Here is a 23,108-nt window from a genome sequence, read left to right as displayed (position 1 = left end):
TAGTTTTGAAATAAATTCCCGCATGATGGGAAGAAGAAGATTCAAAGAAGTGGAATGCGTTCATTATTAATCTGAAAAAGTAAAGGGTCAAGGCAGTGTACCTTGAGGCAGTAATAACCAATGATACAACAGAAGGAGATGATTGTGTGTGCTATGGCTAGGAAGCGGAGAGAGGGCTCCATATATCCGCTGCTCTCCTCCAGCACAAAATAAACTCTGCCCTCATCGTTGTCGTCTTCAGCAGCAGAGACCACTTCTTTGCTGTAAACAGATGTGATCACTCCGTCCTCTTCTTGTGATGCAGGCAATGATGCAACCTGGGAAACAGTAAAGCATCCAAAAACATTATAGACGGTTACATGTGGATCATTTCTTATCTAGAAATGCTCTTACTTTAGTTAAACCATTACTTGCGGAATGGTTAGACGGACTCTAGCCAATCAAAGCAGCACGTTTATGATTCAGCAGAATTGACCTACAACAGCTTAATTTTTAAGTGGAGTCAATATGTCAGACGGTCCAAAGCCACTAATGTAGATGAATTAAGTGTTACAAATTTGCAGTTGTGGAAGAAGCACTTTGATCCTTTCCTTAAGTAAAAGACACTATTTTACAAGTCAGAGTCTTGCATTGAAAATTTTACTTATTAAAGGAACAAACAATACATTACATTATTGGAATATTATTACTGATGCAGTCTCGTATCAGCATTTTACTGTTGGGGTTGATCGCACATGTAATACACTGGAGCTGAACTACAAAGCAGCATAAAATGAGAATATTCATACATTCAAGTAAATCACTTCAGTAAATGTATTTAATTACTTTCCAAATTTGATGTAAATTAGAATCTCTCTCACAAGCACACTCTCACCTTATAGAAGAGGAGGATGAAGTTGATTGCAAAGGCCACAAAGAGAGCCAGCAAGCGCATATTGTAAAAAGTCCTTGCAAAGTAGTTCTGGAGAAAAAAAAAGAAAAGAAAAAAAGAGAAACATTCAGGTGTCTTTTTTCCGTAACATGTTTGTGCCTGTGAATGCAAACTGAAGTGGATCTAAGTGTGCATCCTTATCTGTGTTGGTGTATGTAGGTATGCATAAGTGCAGTAGCATGTGTGTCATGAGTGTGTTTGTATATTACCAGCAGGCTCTTGTTACATGTGCTTATCGTCTCGCAGAGGGCAGAATGTTGGCTCTCTGGTTCCTCCGACTTATTAGAGCATCTCTTTGCTCTCCATCCTGCCTCTACTTTCTCATTCCTAGTTTTCTTGTCAGATTCCTTCCCTCTGCAAATAGTCCAAACACAAACAAAGGGAAGGTCAAAGAGTTTTATTTTGACAAGGGAATATCAGAGATGATGAAATCACTGTTTTACTTCCTAATAATGTCAAGTTATTTTTTGATTAAGTGCGACATCAACACCTCTGTGCTTAAATTCACAACATACTTTTTATTGATTTTAGCCCCACCGTGTACGATCATCACTACCAAATGCAATATAGTCATTATTTTCCCAACCTTAACTGACTCAGCATCTAATGCTAACAATGTTATGGGGAATTAAATAATCCTTCATTGAGGATTTAAGGTGGAAGGAGGAGACTCACTTTTCATTCTCTATTTCAGGCATTTTCTCATCTTCTGCTTTTTCCTCTGTAGCACTGTGGGCCTTAAACTGCTGTCAGTAAAATTCATGAGAAATCAAAGATTAATATGAATCAATATCGATATCAATATCAAAGCAGCATGATTAAGTAAATGAGGCTGAACAAAACAAAACAAAAAAAAAACCTTGTGAGAAATACAACATACTGAGCATCAAACATGTACAAAAAAATACATGTAATGGATGTGAACTCATATACAAGATACAAATGAATCCATACCGTCCTCTGATGCTTTTCAGCAAAATCAGTGGTGGCAGTTGTTCTGGAGGTTGTGCTGAACAGGTCAGTCAGACTGGCCGTGAGGTTTTGTGTCATAAGTCTGTATTGACCTCCCTCTTTCTTCACTTTGAGGCCGAATATGTCTGATATTACATCCACCTCCCTGGGGGAGGTCACAGCTGCCACCTGCCCCATCTCCCTCAATTCTCTCTGGGAAGAGAAACTGGCAGAGTACTTCCGCAGCCGATCCACACCACTTGGCACCTCCATGACCTCATCGAGAGTTGGTTCAAGGATACCACCGAGCAAATCCGATATCCTCATCTTTTTGGCTCCCTCAATGAGCCCACCACTGACAAAGGCTATGTACAGTACATATATGATACTGCGAATTACAACACAAATGCACCTGACCTGAGCCATAAAAATGAATCTTAGGAAGAAAACAGCTGACATGAGGATATCCTTCAGAGTCATCTTCATTAATGTCTTCAGGTTTTTCACTGACAATAAAGATGTCAGCAGGAGCCACCAATGATACATGAAAAACGTTCCTTTTTTGTCCAGGCCTTCCTCTTCACTCCTGCTCTTTTCGTCCTCTTCTTTTGCAGCATACCTCTCTCCAGTGTCAGAGTCAGATATCTGGGCTGCAAGCTGCATCTCAAAGATGGTGTCCTCACAGAAATTGACAAACATCTCCATTTTCTCCTTCTCACCACCTTCATTGACAACATCAAAAATGAACTGCCTCTTGGACTCTTTGACCTGTGGCTTCTCCCACTGTGTGCGGCTAGATTCACTGATCTCAAAGTAGACACGCTCAATCCGTTTCCCACTGCCAAGGATCTCAATGCGTCCTAGATAGGGCCGGAAGTAAGTCAAGACACACTCTGCTGGTTCCAAGAATGTCCTTAGTCTTGAATCGTTGGGCATGTGTTCAGACAAATTGGTGAGGAGAACAGCAATGCTGAAGCCGATGTCTTTGGCCGGCTCATGGAAGCGATCTACAAAGGCCTCGTAATCTACTATTTCACTTTTGTCGGTCTCTGTGCAGGAGAGGAGGAAATTAGTTTCGGCTCGGGAGAAACGCTTGCAATTTTCCGTGGCTTTCTGAAAGTCCTTTCGGGATATGCAGCCCTTACGATCAGGGTCATACTCTCTGAACGCATCCGAGGAGGTGAGGGCTTTAAGTTTGAGGAACGTGTCAAAAAACCTGAGGATCATCTCCACATTGCCTGATGATTCCACCAACATGTCCACCATCTGCTTTCCAATAGTTCCATTGACAACATTACCTGCGTGGACGAAAAGGAGAGAAATACAGATCTAGATTAATGATAAGTTTTAACCCAAATTGCAAACAGCAAGATATGTGGAAATATTACCTTCTAACATGGAGAGCAAAAACACAACCATGTCCTTTTGTAAATCCATCAGCTTTTTCAGAAGCTCAATTTGCCTTGAATCCTGTATGTAAGAAAATATATTGATAGTTATGCTAATTGTGCTATCCTAATTGTGGATCTTATATTTTCCATATTCATGTTTTTAGAGGGAAATAAGCTAATTAAATGTCAGTGGATCAATGTGCTATACCTGAGAAAGTTTCATCTGCATGTGGGCAAAAACATGGAGGAATCCCACTACAGCGTCCCATAGACGACTGTGAGCTAGACTCTGTTGGTTCCCAGTACATGGCCCCTGCATGAACACACTGATAATGTGAGTTGCTTCATTTAAAACATGCATTCAAACTAGTAGAAAGACAAGATATACATATATTCAAAACAGCCAGAAGGCAGATGTATTCATGCCTAGGAGTTCACAAACTACGACACTATAACTTTTAATGGGAACTGACTGACCTGTATGTACTCAGTGAGTGTGTTGAAGACCTGTTTGGCCACTTCGATGGCCTTGGAGAAGTTGTGTTGGCCGTGTATATCAATCACATCTTTCCCTGAGTAGTACCAGTAAAAGTCACTGATCGATTCCTGCAGTGTAGCAAAGCAAAATGTTTTTTTGTGGTCCATTAGCTTTATTTGTGGTTCATTGAAAACAGATGAACTTGTATTCACACAGTAGCCAAGTAAAGGCTTTCAATGATCATCAAACCATTTGGGTTTTAGAAACATGTATGATCAATAACTGGAAAAGCCATTTACTAGTTCTGCGTGATGAGTTAGTCCAGGCTCACTGTCACCGCAGGTTTACCTGTACTCTTAGTAAATAGTCCACAGTGGATATAATGATGTTGACAGTTGTGTTGTTGCCTGATTGTGTCCTCAAGTAATTCTGGAAATCTAACACAAAGAAAGTAGGAGCATATTGAATACAATGTGAAAAGAACATTACAATGTATTTCACCCTGTGTGGCAAATGCAATTAGACAATGGACATCCACTAGAGCAAAGCCAATGTGTGGCGCAGTAATTATGAATCAGTGCTAAGCTCTTATTACCATAATTTCTAAGTGCCATTGAGGTGAAAAACAACAGAGCTGTTTTTTTTTTTTAGTTTCTTTAAGTATTTGTTACAACATTTGTCCTTTATTCCATAGACATCAATATACTTAATATGAACAGTGTATATGTGGAAACCACACAGGGCAAATAACCTGAGTTGTGTCCTTCACAGAGCAGCTGTAGAAACCGGAAGAGGTCACAGGTGAGGTCTTTGTTAGGCATTACCTTCTCTCCTGGGAAAAAGATTTGCAGAAAAGGGCAAGAAATGAAAGTATGAAGTGCAAGGAGTGGAGTAATAATGTGGGAAAGGTATGAGAGAGTGAATGAGAGAGAGAGAAATCAGGTCACAGTGGAGTGAAGGGAGACAGCTGTTAATAATATTCAAGACTGAAAAAGGCAGAGAAAAAAATAGGAATTTGGAGTGTGAATTTAGAGTATGTTCAAGGCCAGGGATCTCACAGCTGGCTCTTCTGCTATGACATGGCTGCAGAGAAATGGATTTTTTATTTCCATATGAATACAGTACCTGAGCTCTCGTCCATGGCCATGCCTAATCCCTCTGCTTTGTTCTGCCTCTCAAATGCATTCAGATCCAGAACACTGGGTAGCAGAAAACCACACACACACACACACACACACACACACACACACACACACACACACACACACACACACACACACACACAGACAAAAGGATAAGCAAAGCTTCTGCACTCTTACCATTTTTATCAATCAGTATCTGAAGCCTGCCAACCTTTGTGATATTAGACAGATTTCAACAGAGGATTTTTCTTCCTTTTACTCACCTACATGACCGCATGAGTCCAGCCATGCTCTGAAAGAAGCCAACATCTCGCTTCTCTCTCAGATAATCCAGCATTTTCTATCAAACAAAAGCATCAAAGACAAGGTCTGACAAATGGAGGAGGATGTCATCTGAAGGTATGATTATCTTAAAATGATTTCCTTTTTTCCTCAAGGCACAGTGTTCATGAGAAGACACAGAATATGAAAGTGATGCGTTCTGAATAGGGAAGAACTGAACATGCTGAAAGAGCCCTAACTTTAAACAAAATTCCTGAGTTCATGGTGGGCTCTGTAATGAGTCACCACGACTTGAAATCATTTATTTCTATTCATTTAATATATAATCATTTTTGTTATGAAGCTGCCACGGCAGTAGCCTACATCTTCCACAGTCAACCACTGTTTTAACTCATTAATATAAGTTTTAATATACTGAATTATTATGTTTATGTTTTATATTTTTCCTCCAAAATGCAATAAATCTAGAAAGCTAATCCATCTGCTGCAGATCACCTTATTTCTAATCTTATCTCTTACTTATCTTATCTGTGTTAATAATAAGTATCTTTTGTTTCATGATATTAAAAAATGAAGTCCCTGTCTGAGATAGGGAAGTGGCCAGTGTCAGTGACAATAAATATGCAAACCTATTTTGGAGATCCCAAGAAAAAAATCTATTACAGTTTTAGGGAGACACCAAGGCAGTATTGTACCTGTTGAACAGTAGCATTCCCCCCGTTGAGAACAGCAATGCCCAGCTTCAGTGTAGGGGCAATCATGGAGCCCATGGCCCCTAATGGGATTAGAAATTAATCATAATATTCGGTACAGTACTGACTCAAAAGCATCATGCTGTATGACTGCTGAAAATCACGGTGCTCATTTGAAGGAAGGGGTGAAGCACACTAAATGGCTAATCCACCCTGATGATCTTTATCCATCTTCTATCTCAGGGAACTAAACATTAACTGAATCCCAGAGGAAAGCTTCACTCTAATTTCAGCTTTTGAGTCTGGGAGTCAGCTCATGTTGATTCAGTATTCAACAAACTTAAAGTCTCTTGCTTACAAGTGGCCCATCTAAAGATACAACAAATTTTCCTACCTTTGCTGGCACTGATCGTTTGCAGGACCATCTCAGAAGCTCCACGAAGATGCAGCCTGGCCTGCTGGTACAGCAACTTCTGTTTCTCCATCTCCTTCTCCTGAGCCACAGAAAGGCCAGGTCATGTTTTAGGACATGTATTTATCTCATACAATTTTAATACATTTTTGTTAAGCGATTATAACGTTAAGTGTCAAATATTATTAATTCAACATTTTATCTATTTATTATTATTATTATTAGTCCTCTGGAAAAATGAATAATTAAGGTAAGGAAGAAACATCAAACGTGTATTTCAAAAGTGAGAGCCCATTAATTCACCTCAAAGCTTTCCATCTCCTCTTCTTCATTGTCATCATCCTCTCTGTGGCAACTCTGTGGCAGAAAAGAAATGTAGGGTGGTGATAAAAAAGAAAGAAAATATAATGAATAAAAACAGAAGAGAAATTTACAAATTAACTGCCTGCATTTTTGACATGCACTTTTTGCAATATACTGCATGTGACATGCACCAAAACATCGAAGCAAATAAATAAAAAAATAAAAACAATATGTTAATAAAACCCACTATATGGTTTGTGTCTCTTCAGTGTATTTCATTGTTTACTGCAACCCAATATGAGCAACCTTCGCAACACTGTCTGTAAAATTTCAGTTCTTTTTTATTATGCATCTTGTTTCCCCTCCGGCACTGAGCAATCCTCTGGCCCCCAGAAAAGGAGGACACTTCTTAAATACAATATTAGCACAGTATTTCCTGACAGTGTAACAGTATATACTAACAAGCAGTCAACCCAATCAAATAATGTTTGATTTGCATTATTTAGTACATGCTTTTGAACACATCAACAGACATTTAGATACCACCAATTAGGTCATTGTCCATGTTGCATTACCTTGGCCATAATAGCAGCGTAGGACATATAGAGACTGTCATTTCCAAGCTTACTGTGGACAGGGAAGACAGATAACAAAATATCAGTGTATGTCAATGTATGGACAGATGCAGCATTCTAGAAATGGCTGGTCAGTGACAGGGTGCAAGCCAATCTGTATCTGATCCTCAATGGATCCATTCAGTGCTTAAACTGAGCCCCTTGACTGCATTATTGAATGTACCACCATCTCAAAACACCCTGAAGCCATGTGTAGACCTAGACTGTGACCATTTTACTCACAAGTCTGCACAGTGGCATTGAACATTTTTATTGAACACACCAGTACACCTGGAACCTGGCTGATTTGATCACATCTCTGCAGCTAGGGCACAAGTGGGAGTGCTCCCCCACCACTAATGCATTTACAGTGATGTGGAGCAAAACTGTTTAATGTTATGGTCTCAGATATGTGAGCATATCTGGTATTTATGGTATGTGAGTTTCTGTAGGAATATCATGGGAGTATCACAGAAATGCCTCAATTGGATTGGTGGACTAAATCATGTATGTGTTAAGAGCACTACAGGAATACGTGTTTGTTTGTCAAGGAGAATTAGAAGAAAGTATAACACTAATGAAGGTGTCATAACGGTAATACATAACATATGAACCTACCTATGAAAAACAGATAACACTATTGGAATACCGTAGTGTTACCATAACTTCTATTCAAAAAGTATCTGAGATAAAATATAATAATAATTTCTGCAGGATAAATAAACATATTACAGATTTCAGGCTTTCCAAAAACAATGGCCACAGATGTTAGACAAAAAAAAATCACACATCTGACCAGTTTAATATTGATTTTTCTTGGTGATGGGTGATGACCAGTAATAAAAGTAGAATGGGGTTTTTACGGCATGTGATCTTTTATAATGAACACACACACACACACCTCCTTTCTGTCAGAGCGCTTCGACTGAAGAGTGTAATGAGTTGCAGGAGGGGATCGATTGGTTTGGCACCTTCTCCCACATCCTTTTCCTCCCCTCTGTCGCCTCCACACAGCTCCATCACTCCTCCCCTCTGCAGCCCAGAAAGAGAGAGTAAAGCTGCTAATATGTGCTCTTAAATAATGCCACACACTGACCATCCACAACCCCTGGTGGCTGACTAAAGTTTACACACTGCAGGTTTTCTCTCTTGTAAACACACACTGCACACACATACAGTACATAACTTAGACAAACTGATGTGGAACCTTTTCTGTATATACATACATACATTATATATATATACAAAAACACTAAAGGTCTGGATGTTTTAACTTTTGAAATACATTTCAAATGTTTTAATTGTTTCATATGGTCAATTTGAACACAGTTCACACTAGGAAGTGTGTCCTGCAGGTAACGACTCTATGCTGTAATACCCCCGACATTCTGCCAATCCTTTCCAAATTCTATACTACATTACTGCTATACTACTACTATACTAAATAGTCATGAGTGTAGCCAAGAATGCAGTCTTTCCATTAAGTATACTCAAGGATGTTAGTATGCATTTTTAATTTGCTTGGGTGTGATGTTTAACAAATTATGCAGAGTAGTGAGATGGCTCTAATACTGACAAACACAACAAAGAAAAAAAGGTATTAAATATTTGGAAAAGACGTTTTCTTTCTCGTAGTGGCAATTCTCAAATTTGGTTTGATTTATGCCTGTCAGAGAGAATCTTCTATCAATGCCTATACTATACTATAGTTAATGTATAGTGTGAATTTGGTGCAGCAAAGTGTATGGGATTGGTATTCAGCCTAGAGGATATGCTGCCTAAAAAGCTTAACTAAGGGCAAGAAAATGACTGTGCATAAAATTAACTGCTTGCAGGATCACAGAAAGGTACAATCAACAGTGAATCCAAATCAATTTCGGGCCACATTTGAGGTACATTTCACAATTAGAAATTCTGGGTTATTATTGGAAAACTCTAAATATGTCTATTTTACTCTTTTATATAGACTGATGGCCTCCTTTTCAACTCACAGCTAAATCCTCCATGAGCTTCTCCTCAAAGCTGTGGTCCTCAGCTGATATCCAAGATTTATTATAACCTTGGAGGAATAGGTTGACAGCTCTATGCCTGTGGGGGGGGGGGCAAGACAAAACAAGAGATTTACATTTGTCCTATTTGCATTATACAAATGCAAATAAGATAATGAAAAACAGGTAGCACAGACAGAAAGTAATACACTATAAAAAAAAGCTCTGATTAGACTCATTATTACTCATTCATCAAGGACTCCTATACCTATACAAGGTGATGATTGTTAAATCCACCAGAGAGCACAGCGTGCTACACTACAGCTATAATTCTCACTAACACACACACAAACACCAAAATAATATTCATAAATCACCTACAAACAACACACAGCCACAGGGTTTTAATATGCTAATTGATTTGCTCCCTTTGGACCTGATATGGCTGTGACTGATAGCCTAGTTAGGTTTTACATTACCTCTCCCTCACAGTATGTCTCCTGTACAAAGCAGAGCTGCCATTTACACACCTGAATAGGTTTGATGTCCTACAGTGCAACTATACAATTTAATGCAGCATCCTCACCATTTCTTGGTCCGAACAATAGAAAAAAAGTTATTGAAATAACGTGTGATGAAATAATGGTTCTCCCTGACTCATTTTGTGTATATAAGCAGGTCAAAATAAAGCGCTCATTGAAAGGCTCAAGCAACAAAATAACTGATTACAAACACATAAAGGCTAACTTTGATTTGATTACCCTTAATTTAATTATTATTCTTACCTCTTTTCAATCTTCATTTTGAAACTATTAAAATTGATGTCTTCCCTCAAGCAAGACTTATCTAGTGCAAAATGTTCACCAAAATTGAATAAGCTCTTAATCTGTTCACCAACAGCACTTTTGCGTGACCTTCATATGCATGCACATGAATGTATACGTAGTCTTAATTTTTCTTGATTTATCCGCCACCTTTGACACCACTGATCGTGACAGACTATTGAAGTGGGTTGGTGTCTCTGTTACTGCACTCCTCTCTTATGAGGGGTCCCTCAAGGGTCGATCCTTGGACCCTGTCTGTTTTCACTTTATATGCTATCTCTGGGTCATCTGCTTAACTCCTCCAGTGGTATCTCCTACCATTGCTATGCTGATGACACACAGCTTTACTTCTCAGTTAAACCTAACAACATCAATAACCTCACCACCTTTCATAACTGTCTAGCTTCAGTTACAAACTGGATGTCTCAAAATGTTTCCTAATTGTTTTATTAAGGAAGTCATTCTCTATATTGGCCCTCTTTCCAGAAACATCAAATCCACCTCCAAGAGTCTTGGTGTTCTCTTTGACCAACATTTGAATTTTGAACCTCCCACTACTAAGTTCATTCAGTCTTGTTTCTTTCAGTTGAGAAATATTGCAAGAATCAAACCTATACTATCAGTCAAAAACATAGAACTTCTAGTACATACCTTAATTTATTAAGGTATTCAATGCATGTTGATTATCATACACGTGAAGTGTGTGTTTCAAAAAGTGCTGTATAAATAATATCAAAAATTATAATTATTATTATGATGATGATGTGAGCAAACCATGCATCTATACATGATGTGTTTGTACCTGGGGAGGTTGTAGAGGGGAGCCATCCTTAGGCAGGCCACCACTGCTCGTTTCCTCTGTTTAGATAACACCTTGTGCCACGCTGGTTTTCTACTTCTCTGCGGGTGTTCCACCTGAGCCCAAAACCAAACATAAATAATGTAACAAATTGATGAATATGAACCTACAATAAGTTCTGTGTCAGCAAGTTCACACTATTCTGGAATATAAATTAACTCACACCAATACAGCAAACTTTGAATTAAGGACTTGAGGGATTTTCTTCAACAGCAGACTTTACTTTCTTGAATGCAATGCATTCTAAAAAAATGTGTGTTTGGAATAAGAACACAACCATGTTTTTGTCTCATTAGCTCCCAGGCCATGTAATAAACGTCTGAAAAGGAGATCCTAGCTTGCATTAACAACAGTTCTTGGAAATTAATCCAAAGTACAGCATTACAGTACACCAAGGAATGTTAAATAAACAGTAAATACAACCTACAGAAATAAGGAAAGCATCTTAAGTAAATAATAAAAAATTCATTCTGTCAAATTCTTGTTCGTGCTTACTGGATTCAAGCTTCTAAGATTATAAATCCGCTTCTTTCACTTTCCTTAAGAATTTATTATCACCCTCTCCCTGTCACAGACCAACAGGCCATTTTCTTTTTTTACAGCAGCTATTTTAACTTGTCATTATAGGACGAGAACAGGTGTTACTAAAAACATTAACAATGGGTCCCTTCTGTTCCAGTAAGCCATGACACTGATCCAGCAAGCATAATACCAGGACCCTGAAACCGAAGCAGCTCAATGGAATTTAGCCATCTTTAATTTCATTATTTACACCTGTGCTCTTCCTGCTGTGACATGTCAAAAAGAAAAGTCTGTAAAAAGACTGAATGCCAAATGTTTGTCTTGTTGTCACTTGTCATTTGATGACAAGAAAGTATCATTGGTAGTATCAGTACACACTTTTGACAGATTTGAAATAGAAATCTGAATGATTTTCTGGTAGTTTCGACACTGCTTTAAAAGCTCACCTGGTCTAGATAATAAAGGACTTGAGCTATTCCCACAATCCTGTCTACAGTCCTTGGGGCATCCGTGATGGCCTCTAGCTCGCTCATGTGTTCAGCATAACGGGTCTCCTGCTTCCAGCAACTTGACGCCTATGAGAAGAACAATACATTTATTTCCTTTTTTTCCAAGGTGCTTGTATTTCAACCATTCAATTAAAAACAATTTCAGAAAAGTTATCGGAGAGGTCCTCAAAACAGCATAATAAGGTTTATGGTATTGAGAAAAGAGAATCAGCAGTTCAGAGCCAGCACCTTTAACATGACAAAGAATGAGTGAAATAATGAAAATGAATGAAGAAGTCCTGAATTTTGCTTTTCCCCATTTTGCTTGAATTCTGTTATGATCAATAACAACAAAGACTCAGTGCTGATTGTAAATTTTTAACAACTAAGAAAGGATGGATAAAGGGCTGCGCAAAATATGATCAAAGTTCTGTTTATTGATAAAGTTTGTTTATGATAATGACAAAGCAGAATTTATGCTTTTATTATCACTGTCTTATGAATAAACATATTCATCACTGACACATGAATAAACAAATACTGCATGCATATTTTGTACCGTATGGTGCATATGTCATATTGATGTCTCTGGTGAACAATGAGTCATTGACCAAGATCATTAAAAAACAGCTTTGGATGCTGCAAGAGCATCCTTCAATTAATTTGCCACACACTCGCTGCCTTCCACAAATTAAAAGTTACATGTACTCAGGCATGTCAATGAATATGCAGATTGTCAGCAGAATGTCGAAAAGATACGCACTTCAATTATACTCTGAGAATAGTGCAAAACAGGATTTCATTCACCGGATATATATATCAGCTTCTTCTTGACATGTTCACTCAGTTTCCACTCCAACTCAGGATACACTGATAAAAGAATGTCACTAACCACATCATTCAATTTATTTATCTTTTAGGATTTTTTTTGTGGCTTTTGAACTATAAGAATCTTTTGTGCAAACACATAGAAATAAAACCTACCAAAATGTGTTGAAACACAACTGAAACTCTATTTTAAATGAAAATACTCAATGCTTTCAAATGCTGTACAAATGTTTACAACACAAAAATAAGGGACAGCCTTTACCTGACACTGAAGATGCATAAGGCCATGGAAAACATGCTCTCGAATCTCATCTTCCGTGTTCTTCTATGAAAAGCAAACAATGGCCAGCATTAAATATATTTGCTGATAAAAAAAGAAATACACTCATTACACTGTGATTCAGTGAAGGTTTTGTTGTCACAGAGAAAACATTAATGCTTGTATTGTTCACATTTCCAACCAACCTGAGTGAAGCTGGTCTTGGCCAATGTGATAAGGCTATGGTCATTTGGAAAACAAACCCTCAGTCCCACAGGGAGCAGTCTCTTCATGGAAGCCACAATGAGAGAGGTGTGCATGGAATACCGATCGCCCTTCCTCTTCATCCTCCTCTTCTCATGGTTGAACTGAGTATTTAAAAGCCATGAAAATAAAATAACTTTTTTTGAGACTTGATTCACAGTTGCATGTTTTTTTGTAATTACCATACTACTACTAGTAATATCTACCATGTAAAGAGATGCAGCTCTTGCACATCTGTGTATGCATGATGTCATAATGTCAATTACGAATAAGGTTTACCTTAGACATTTTGTCAGTGTTGACCAAGAAAGCCAAGTTGTTAATTTCATTTTGGACCACATAGTTCTGTTCCTCCCATTTGAAATTCTGTTGTGTAAATACAGGTGGGGGAAATTTACATGATTTATAGGTTACAATATCCACTAGGATAGTATTGACATAACAAAAAATAAAAAACAGGATTATGTGTCATCCTCACATGAGATTTGGCCCAGAATATAAAGACCTCTGCCACCATGCTGAACAGCTGCTCAGCCTCAGGGTTGGACTCTTTCAACCAGCTGGCTCTGAGACAAAACATAAGAAAAAACATCATCTTATCACCAGAATTTATTCCTGTTCAGCTTAATATAAATATGCCCAAAATAATAACTAAAATACAAACATTAATGGAAAACTTGGCATTTAACGGGTTTCTGAAGGACTTCAGAGGCCAGATGATAGTTACTGGTGGGATGATGTAAATTTAAAATAAAGTAAAAGTGTCTATAAATACTTCAAGTTACTCCCGGAGCTTTTGGCCTCAGAAAATAAGCTTGCTTTCCCACATCTAAGCTCCATAGTAGCATGCCTTACCGATTAGAATCCACAAACGGGATGAGGAGGGGATAGAAGGCATAGAGGTCTCGCACCAGCACAGTGAACTTCTCCTGAATCTGCAACTCTGCTTCAGAGGTACAACAGCCCTCTGCTTTCATCTGCTCCTCCTCCAGCAGCACACATTCTGCCCTCTTCTTTAACTTCTCCATCAATGGCAGGAAGTGGCTCTTTAGCAGCTCAGAGTGGGCTTTAAATATAATTGGCTGAGAAAAAACTGAAAGACATGACTGATAACTGTTAATAAGGGGGAAAAGGGAGAATGAAAGGCATAACTGACATGGAAAAGAGAAATATATCCATTAAACAAGTACTGTGTTGTATATGACCGCAAATACCTGCCAGCTGTTTCATCCAGTCACCCTGGCTGGCGCCCACATGGTTGTGGATGATACGGAGGATGTGGCCAAGTAGGTCACTAGCATGCTGAGGAATGACAGAGGTGCAGATCAGGCTAGCTGACTGGCCCTCAGGGCCCCAGTACCACCAACGGGACATGTAGCTGCACAGCATGGGCAAGGTGACCTCCGTGACATGGATGTAGTGGGCCTGACGAGCTCCAGCACCAGCGCCTGCCAACTCCTCCACTTCCCCCAGAGCCTGTTCCAGAGAAGGCAGGAGGGGACATATGTCCTCCACCTGATCTGGCAGCCCCAGGTCTAACAGAAACAGATATGGAAAATAAGGCTGAGAAAGTAGGGGTTTAAGATGTGGGGGTGGGTGAGAGCTATTAAAAACTAATAGAAATATCAGTGTGTATGCAGTGGTTTTAATGCAGTGCGTTTATTTATTACCTTCTTTCTCAGTAGCACTCTGGGTGTTGAAAATGGAGTGAGGGTTGTTTTGGTTGAGGGCTGGCTCCAGGAAACATACAGGGAAAGCTCCAGTCAGGGCTGCCAGACAAGCGCCTGCTGCTGGCCTTTGCCTGAATAGATATGCAATGTTAGTCAGCCCCAAGTTTATGCCCCAAGGTCCACATTTTATCAAGCTCTTCAGAGCATGATTGCTAATTTATGATCACCTGTCACTTCCCTTCCTTTGTCAGTGGTAAACTTGCTTCCCTCATGTTAAACCGTTTCTCTCTGTCAAACCTTTTTAGCCTACCAATTACTTGTAATGGACAATGATAATGTAAAATCAATCAACATAGACAATGTTTGCAATGCTTTTCATTATTTACAATATTGTACATGAAGACAAAGTCAATGAAATCATATTTAAGTTAACAGCAGCAGATTACAGTTTAGATGTTAAAAACAGGGAAAAAAAGGTTTAAAAGTGGACATTTTCATCATCACAATACAAAATAGGCAGTACCCCTCCATGTAGATGCTGCTACTGTTGCCAAGAGAGTAGAGGCTGTTGAGGATCCTGTAACAGGACACCTGGATACCGCCCACTGGAAAGACAAGGGGATGCTTAAAGCTGAGATCCCTGCAAATTTTCTTTCAGAAACAGCAATGACCAGTAAGAGAGCTGACAGCATACAGTCACAAAGAGATGGTCTAGCTGGACAGCTGCTGATTTGGGTAATGAATGACCAGGCCAGGATATTAGTGAGAGGGACAATATGCTCCTGCTGCTCTGTGGCCATGGTTGAGATTATTTAATGAGAGCTGGTTTCAAAGATGTGGAAGGTAGGAAGTTGTGGGGAGGGCAGCCCTGAGTGATTTCAGTGTGTGGAAGCCAGCTGTTCATCCAGCTCCTTAGCATTTGGCAAGAATCCAATGTAACTACTGACGACTGTTGGCGATGGTTGTTTTACTATTGTGAAATGATTCAACATGCTACATTTGTAACTTTGTATTTTAGGGTATATTTGCAGATACAACAAGGCAGTGCTTACCCAGGAGGTCCACTCCATAGTTCTGGTTGCCAAGATGCTGGAAGAGAGAGGTGAGAGTGGGGAGAAGAACGGAGGTTGTATAGCTGAGAACCTTGGCCACTCCTCTAGCTTGTTGACTCCTACTCTGAGGCAAAGAGACCAAGGTCACAGAAAGGTTTTCCACAGTCATCTCCAGATCAGCTGCAGCTGCCTCAAAGAATGAGTGCAGAGATGCTTGGACAGACTCTGGGGCTAACTTCATCAATGTCCTAGGGTGAAAGGGTGAAAAAAAAAAAAAAGATTTTTTTATGACTTGTGTTCAATAATTTCTGGGTATACCATTTGTGTAACCAATAAATAAACAGATAAAGAAATGATTTGTTTTCTACAAAAATAAATACTGTAAAATGAACAATAGTAAATTAAAGTGTAGAAAATTAAAATATTTCATGCAGTGACTCTTTTGGATGACTATAACAAAACCAGTTAAGTGGACTAAATCAGTTGCTAATCGATCTACCAGACAAGTCTAAATGATATCAATCTCTGCTGAGCCAAGATTCCACTTCTAGCGTCATGCTTCAGAGGCATTGTCCTCGGGGAGTAAAAGTGATATCAACCACAATTAGATAGCATCAGTGTATCAGTGGCTCAATTACACCAGTCATCTCATCCTCAGACGTGGTAGAGTGACACTGATTTGACCACAGGCAGAGTGGGGAGATCGATTTAGGCAGAGTGTGACAGTAGTGCCATCTAGCTACCTGGCATCCAGAGCCTGAGCCAAAACATGGAGGCAGCTTGCAACTGATGAGGCTTCGCTTCCTGAGAAAACACACACACACACTTGAACATAAAGTAGATACATTTGAGGACAACTAAAGAGCAAACCCAGAAAGCATCAAGCAAGAGAACAAATGGAACAAATTGGTGTCTGAATAAGCATCATTTTCACACCGTCCTTACCAAAGAATGAGATTCTGTGTCTTACTAGGGTTGCAAGCTTACAAAAGAGGCTGGATGTGAGGAGAAAAGACAAGTGAAGTAATGAGGAGAGAGGAGTGGAAAAGTAATTAAAGGACACAAAAATGAGAAGAATGACAGCATAGAAGAATGAAACTTCTGTGACACAAACTTAAATTAAATAAAACTTGCAAGGAATTCTCATATAACAATATGATGGGCAAGAGCATGAGAACATTTTAAATTACTACTACTGTAATCAACATACTGTATGTCCCGTTGGGGGTAACACGTACCATGCAATCATCTCCTTTTCTTTTTTTGAGGCATGAGTTCTGTTCCCACTTGAGCAGAGAGAAGTGGAGAGGAAGTACAGATGGTGGCTTTTCACATATTGTTCCAAAAGAGGAAGGATGACCTGTCAAATGGAGTAATGGCCAATGGTCACTTAATAAATCAACATTTCCCTTAAATTTCCTCTGAATAGCTTCTAACATTTTATTTGATTTTTTCATGGCTGAAGCATTGCACTAAATAGATAACTTTATTACTTGTTAGTTAAACACATTTCCTCGAAATTCACCCTGAAAAATTTCAAATGTCTTGAGACCATGATTAGAATTTCAAGAAGTTCTTGGGAACTGAGCGATGCCTGCCAGTATAACATGAGTTCTTAATGATGGACCCAACAAGGACCTGTGGGGAAAGATGTTAAACGTTTTGGACTCTATTAGCTCTTCTTATGAAGCACTGGTAATTCAAAGACAGACAGACGGATACACATACTCAGAGAGACGTGTGTGTGGTTGTATGACTGCGTGGTTAAGTAGGAGGTGTAGGGTGTAGAAATCTGAGGCATGACTGTTCAAGGTCTTGGTTGACTGGGTCTGACTCAGGGGGTCCCATCAATGAAAAATAAACCCTTTTCATTTGCTGAATCCTCAGAGGCAGAACTGTGTGGGAAGCTTTAATCAATGTCCTGATGGCAATCGACACACCCACATGGATTTCCAAAATGGTTAAATAAATTACACAGCCACAAAGGGTTTCACTTAGAGGGGTTGCCCCTGGCAACCATCTAACAAAACTAATTAGATGATGTAAATGAAAGGAAAAAAAGGCTAAGGAGAAAAAAGAAAATGTCACTGGAAAAACTGGGGGGGGGGGGGGGGGTTGCTAGATCAATGTGAGAGTCTCCTTATCAGACATTAGATTTCAGCTGTGTTTAAATAAGCATTTGATCTGAGACAAACCTTGGGAAAAAAATTTATTGGTTGCTGCTGTGGAATTCTCTCTCCTTTAGATATCTGTCCTCTGGCTTGCATCACCTCTGGAAAGAAAAACACAATGAAATAATGAATCCTATACAATCAAAGACTGTAACTTCCATAAAACTATGGACAAAATCGAAAGATATAAATGATAAATGTTTTCTACGAAATTCAACATAAGACAGGTTGACATGCCCCGGCCTGGTGTGAACTATTTTGTGGTGGTTGAAATCAAATCTAACCTGAGGCAGGCTTCCTGAATGTGGACTCAAGAGACTGTTGCTCATTAAATTCATAAAATGAACTGTGAAGATTCAAGGCCCAGTGATATGTTCAAACCTTTACAGTGTCAGATAGATGGTGCACATCCCTTTGGGATGTATAATGTGAAACTTCTTTTAAGACTTTTATTTTATATTTATGATCTTTTTTCTGGTCTATCCATTTATAAAGAGTATAATGTTACCCAGTTCCAACATGTGCTCTTGGGCCTCCTCAGTGTGAGACAGGAGCCGCTGAAGGAGAGTGTAGCTAAAGCAGCTGTCTGTGGCTGGAAAGTCCATCTCCACTGTCTTTCGATCCCTGAAGATGGGAGTCAAATCACACAGGGCTAATCAAAAAAACTACTGCTGACAGACAATGAGCTCTAACCTTTATACTGTATCATTTGAACTATGTATTTTATTGGATTTTCAAGACAATGTTGAGCTGTACAGTGGGAAGACAATTAGACAATGCAATTATGTTATTCACTGATAGTGCTGTATTTCAGGCTGTGACCAGTATTGTTGTTAGAGGTCTGATTGCTACAATGCCAACGTTAGGACTGCAGTAACAGTGAGACATGAAAACAGAACACCTCATTGCTCCCCACCTCATACATACTGTGTCACATTGCCTTATTGCAATCACTAGCTCTTTCAGTACTCACCTCCACACAGTGTAGCCATTGAGCTGAAGGAACTTAAGGACATCCTGGGCTCTTTCTCGGAATTTGGTCTTCTCTTTGGCAGTAAGGGTATCATAGGGTACAAGCATTGAATGGCCACCCCCTCCTGAGAAAACAAATGCAACTGTGAGAGGAGAGGAGAGGACTTCAAGAAAATATTACAGATAGTTGTTGACTACATGGTTTAGTACCTTTACTCTCAAGTTCTGATTTCTTCCTCTTAGCCCAGGCATTGTGATAGTTTTCAGCTAATTGTTCAGCCATTGCCTATAGAAAAGAAAAAGAAAAGAAAAGAGTCAAATCTATTTTCAACTGTCTGGCACATGAATTTGGCATGGAAAATTAGTCCTGTCCCCCAGATATGATTACACAGAACTCCATGTTACCAAGGGCGGATGATTGCGACTTCGCATTTCAGGAGACGCTGAGTTTTTTGTTCTTTTAGAAGACAGTTATGTGTCTGCAGTTAAGATGCAAATGTATTAGCAGAAGACATTTACATGACTGCATAATCTTACAACTCCAAGTAATAATCCTGTTTCCATGAAAGGAAATGTTATTTTTGGATTATCCAGTTGTGCTACACAAGATGAGTAACTCTTTTCCTTATACACAACAAAACTGGCACTAGGCCATCATTACCACCTCTGCAGAACTTGTGCCAGGATTGAAGTAGAACTAAAGTTATACCTACTATAATGGTGTATAAAGCAGAAGAAATGTAATTACTTACACATTGCTCCCATGTTAAGGTGATGCTGCTCATGTCCATTGGTTTGGGGCTGAAGGTTGATGCACCTTCAAAAGACAACTAGAAAAAACAACAAATGGCTGATTACACAATTCAATTAGTAAAACCCATTTTGGAAGAAGTTTAGTAGTTAATGAGATTACTTTTACTACATCAGACACATTTGGTGCCCAGTGGCTAAATGAATGTGGCCTGTGGAGTACAAATACCTGTCCAGACCCAGACTGAGAGACTCTGCGTGTACAGGTATGCTTGCCAAATGCATCTCCTTCTTTAGTCCTCTCTATGGTCCAGCCAAAGGCCAACATAGTCTTTATTGTCTCTTTAATGGCCCAGCGGTACGCCTCCTTCTCCTGGAAAACACAGTTATATAGATATATATACACATATATATATGGATAAACCTCATGTAAAAGTGAAACTTAGCCGGCGATCAAAGAACAGCAGAAGAGCAAAACGTGCTTAATCTATCGTGATATTTCAAAGGCTTGTGGCTTGAAATGTGTTGTCCACTCCACACGCCAAGTCACATAAGGAAAGCAATGGTGTAATAATTAAAAGACCACAAACGAGGTATTCTAATCTTTTACATTACATACACCACATTTGGTATGCAAATGCCTCTGGGATTTGTCAGTTCATTGCTTTCTTTACTATGCTTTCACACACTATCACACACGCACACACACACAACAAATTTCTCAGTCTACCTTCTCAGCCAGAGTCCTGTATGGCTTGAGGAGAGGGTGGACCTTGGTGTTCTCACATAGCTGCTCCCCATGAACCCAGCCATTGGCAAACTGACAGAGATAACATGCAGATTTAGTTAAAAAAAAAAATGCACATTAGAAAATATGCAGACATCAACATACTAGCTCAACCACACAGCACAGTGAGATGTTTTCACATGTTCAAGCAGAAAAATTATGTTAGACAAACATTCATAGGCGGTTCAGTCCTGTGCAGGATATCATACATCAACTCTGCTTTGTCAACTTCAACAGGTCGTTCAGATCAGAAGAATAATTATTGTGATATTACCTTGTCCAGTGACCACCTGTCATGAGTATGCTCTGCATACTTGTTCACTACAAACTCCAGTCTCTCTGGCACTGACATGCTAGTGCAGGGAAAGAAATAATACATCATTTAGCTCTATCACACAGTAACATATTTGGATTACAAGATTTATTAAGAGCATGAAAATAAATGTTTATATTCACACCTCTTTGAATATGGTACTTTGTTAAGTTAATTCTGTCTAACACATTAAAGTTTACACTTCCCCTGGAACAGAACAGTTAATCTTCACGATATCCAGAATCAGCAATTATTTTGTCCGTAATTAGTAAATATTGCTGGTCAGTATCTTACCTGGAGGCATCTACAGGCTGGGGGTCAAAGTGTCCATCTGTGTCCATGGAGTTTTTTTTCTCCATCTGAGACACACAGCTTGAGTCCATGTGGTCAGGAGGCAGGGCCTTGGCCACTGCAGCCAGGCACTGAACACACAGCCTAAATAGCTGAGGCTCATAGGGCTGTAGTGTTGGAGACAGAAAGGGGGCAAAGGAAACAGAGTGGGGAAGAGAAAGAGAGAGCATAGTATGGGGTAAGACAGATATTGGTAAAGCCTGGTTTTTGGTGCTTTGCCAAAGTAACGATGTGTGTCCTTGTTTTGTTTTGTTTTTTTTACTCTGGGCGTGTGTCTGGATTTTACAAACAGACCACAAAACAGCTGAGGAAACCAGCTTATTTAATTCAGTTTTAAAAACACATTGGATTTAATTATTTTGGATACAAAGACATACCACTGTTGCGGAAATACTTCCCTTCAGTTAAGTCTATCTCATGCACACATGCAGCCATGTAAAAACCCTGTTAGAAACCTGGTTATGTGGCCAAGAAATTCCATTTCTCCAATGGAAATTTGACTCTAAATCTAAATCCCCTACCTGCCCTACCTAAGTTTCTCTTTTCCTTACTATACAGTTTCCTTCGAATATGTTTCCATCTTAAATTCAATTGCAACCAATCTGCAATACGCATACTAATACAGTATATATATAGTAAGTTACTTTATAATTTCTTGGGGTTAGGGAATTCTTTGTAATGCTGACTGGAGCTCAGTCTCTGAGATTTTTTGGTGCGGGCCACATGTGGGCCTGGAATGACCTCATGAGCATTTCTTTGATGTTTTCATGTTCTGAATAAGTCAGGTAAGTGGCAGAAATATTCTGGTGCATGCTGACAGTGAACTGAGAGACGATTCAGTTATTGATTACATCTCTCACATTTCCAACAGGCCTGCTCAAGGGTGAGAGGCTACATACCAGGGTATGAAAAACTGACTCTTAATCTCAAGTGTGAACTCATTTTACTGTTTCTCCTGAAATACGGGAGGATGGAAAAAGAAAAGAAGCGGTGAATCAATGGTAGGATTACATGGTCAAAAAATGAAACATTTATTCATTTTCTGCAACATTTTGACTCACCAGGAAAATATTGTAATTTTAAATCATTATAATAAGATCTTGAGATTGACACAGGTATTCAATACAATTTACCTTCTTTGCCAAGGCCTTAAACACTCCCCAGAACAATTTTCTAGACAGGTGGAGCTCTTCTTCAGAGGCCAAACCCTGGTCCATCTGCCCACAAGTTAGCAAGTAGTACTTCCACCTCTGCTCATAGTGACTGGTCAACAGCTAGCAGATGAAAGTATTGACATTTTGTTGAAGTTAATAAAACAGATAATTTTAACTTGGTGTGCTAGTTCACACATGCTGTAGAAAACTGCAACTTGTGAATTCACCTTTAGTGGCATCTTGCTGTGGTCTGTGAGTTGGGGGACATCTAAGACAAGACGGCGCAGAAGAGGCTGCATCATAGATGGTTGGAGTTTACTGAGGACACCAATGAGTGCAGAATTAGTCACATGAGAAGATGAACACCACACACACACACGCACGCACGTGCGCACGTATGATGAATGACGTTATGACTGATTATCATGTCTCATAAGATTGATACATAATTAAAAAGATGCCATAGGAAAGATGTTAACTGAATTGTTAACATTTAGACTGAATCTGGTAAATTATATCAGAAATGGCCAAAAAACAGAATTCATAGTGATTCATTAAATATAATGAGTGGGAATAAGAGAGTGCTGATGTGGCTAACAATATTTTATTGCCGTTTCTTCTCAACATATGATTTGGTCAAATGGCAAAAAGACAGTGAGA

The 23,108-nt window shown here is 39.2% G+C and overlaps 1 protein-coding gene across 4 annotated transcripts in view; it reads right to left on the bottom strand.

Annotated features, from left to right (window-relative positions):
• Positions 1 to 23,108, bottom strand: part of LOC111235207 (ryanodine receptor 2-like) — a 64,939-nt gene that overhangs the window by 11,287 nt on the left and 30,544 nt on the right. Inside the window, exons 51-93 of one of the 4 annotated variants that reach the window (XM_022763574.1) lie at positions 22,676 to 22,766; positions 22,428 to 22,568; positions 21,238 to 21,401; positions 20,905 to 20,983; positions 20,574 to 20,663; positions 20,073 to 20,216; positions 19,846 to 19,923; positions 19,304 to 19,379; positions 19,095 to 19,218; positions 18,630 to 18,745; positions 18,146 to 18,222; positions 17,189 to 17,310; positions 16,896 to 16,945; positions 16,694 to 16,754; positions 15,951 to 16,198; positions 15,422 to 15,503; positions 14,899 to 15,029; positions 14,443 to 14,763; positions 14,084 to 14,321; positions 13,707 to 13,794; positions 13,508 to 13,594; positions 13,171 to 13,332; positions 12,968 to 13,030; positions 11,836 to 11,964; positions 10,811 to 10,923; positions 9,188 to 9,284; positions 8,098 to 8,228; positions 7,158 to 7,209; positions 6,583 to 6,636; positions 6,262 to 6,361; positions 5,871 to 5,950; positions 5,157 to 5,233; positions 4,877 to 4,950; positions 4,503 to 4,583; positions 4,100 to 4,188; positions 3,751 to 3,879; positions 3,482 to 3,586; positions 3,271 to 3,352; positions 1,886 to 3,180; positions 1,607 to 1,677; positions 1,141 to 1,285; positions 875 to 961; positions 102 to 317 (exon numbers count right to left, since the gene is read on the bottom strand). In XM_022763574.1, the coding sequence (XP_022619295.1) occupies positions 102 to 317; positions 875 to 961; positions 1,141 to 1,285; positions 1,607 to 1,677; positions 1,886 to 3,180; positions 3,271 to 3,352; positions 3,482 to 3,586; positions 3,751 to 3,879; positions 4,100 to 4,188; positions 4,503 to 4,583; positions 4,877 to 4,950; positions 5,157 to 5,233; positions 5,871 to 5,950; positions 6,262 to 6,361; positions 6,583 to 6,636; positions 7,158 to 7,209; positions 8,098 to 8,228; positions 9,188 to 9,284; positions 10,811 to 10,923; positions 11,836 to 11,964; positions 12,968 to 13,030; positions 13,171 to 13,332; positions 13,508 to 13,594; positions 13,707 to 13,794; positions 14,084 to 14,321; positions 14,443 to 14,763; positions 14,899 to 15,029; positions 15,422 to 15,503; positions 15,951 to 16,198; positions 16,694 to 16,754; positions 16,896 to 16,945; positions 17,189 to 17,310; positions 18,146 to 18,222; positions 18,630 to 18,745; positions 19,095 to 19,218; positions 19,304 to 19,379; positions 19,846 to 19,923; positions 20,073 to 20,216; positions 20,574 to 20,663; positions 20,905 to 20,983; positions 21,238 to 21,401; positions 22,428 to 22,568; positions 22,676 to 22,766 (6,040 nt within the window). The remainder of the gene's footprint in view (positions 1 to 101; positions 318 to 874; positions 962 to 1,140; positions 1,286 to 1,606; positions 1,678 to 1,885; positions 3,181 to 3,270; positions 3,353 to 3,481; positions 3,587 to 3,750; positions 3,880 to 4,099; positions 4,189 to 4,502; positions 4,584 to 4,876; positions 4,951 to 5,156; positions 5,234 to 5,870; positions 5,951 to 6,261; positions 6,362 to 6,582; positions 6,637 to 7,157; positions 7,210 to 8,097; positions 8,229 to 9,187; positions 9,285 to 10,810; positions 10,924 to 11,835; positions 11,965 to 12,967; positions 13,031 to 13,170; positions 13,333 to 13,507; positions 13,595 to 13,706; positions 13,795 to 14,083; positions 14,322 to 14,442; positions 14,764 to 14,898; positions 15,030 to 15,421; positions 15,504 to 15,950; positions 16,199 to 16,693; positions 16,755 to 16,895; positions 16,946 to 17,188; positions 17,311 to 18,145; positions 18,223 to 18,629; positions 18,746 to 19,094; positions 19,219 to 19,303; positions 19,380 to 19,845; positions 19,924 to 20,072; positions 20,217 to 20,573; positions 20,664 to 20,904; positions 20,984 to 21,237; positions 21,402 to 22,427; positions 22,569 to 22,675; positions 22,767 to 23,108) is intronic. The other 3 variants (XM_022763571.1, XM_022763573.1, XM_022763572.1) reach the window with 3 other exon arrangements.

This window comes from Seriola dumerili, unplaced genomic scaffold, assembly GCF_002260705.1.
Source record: "Seriola dumerili isolate Sdu_G_001 unplaced genomic scaffold, Sdu_1.0 BDQW01000478.1, whole genome shotgun sequence".
Taxonomy (NCBI): Eukaryota; Metazoa; Chordata; class Actinopteri; order Carangiformes; family Carangidae; genus Seriola; species Seriola dumerili.
Note: the sequence above shows the minus strand (reverse complement) of the source record. Positions and strands in the feature narration are given on the sequence as shown.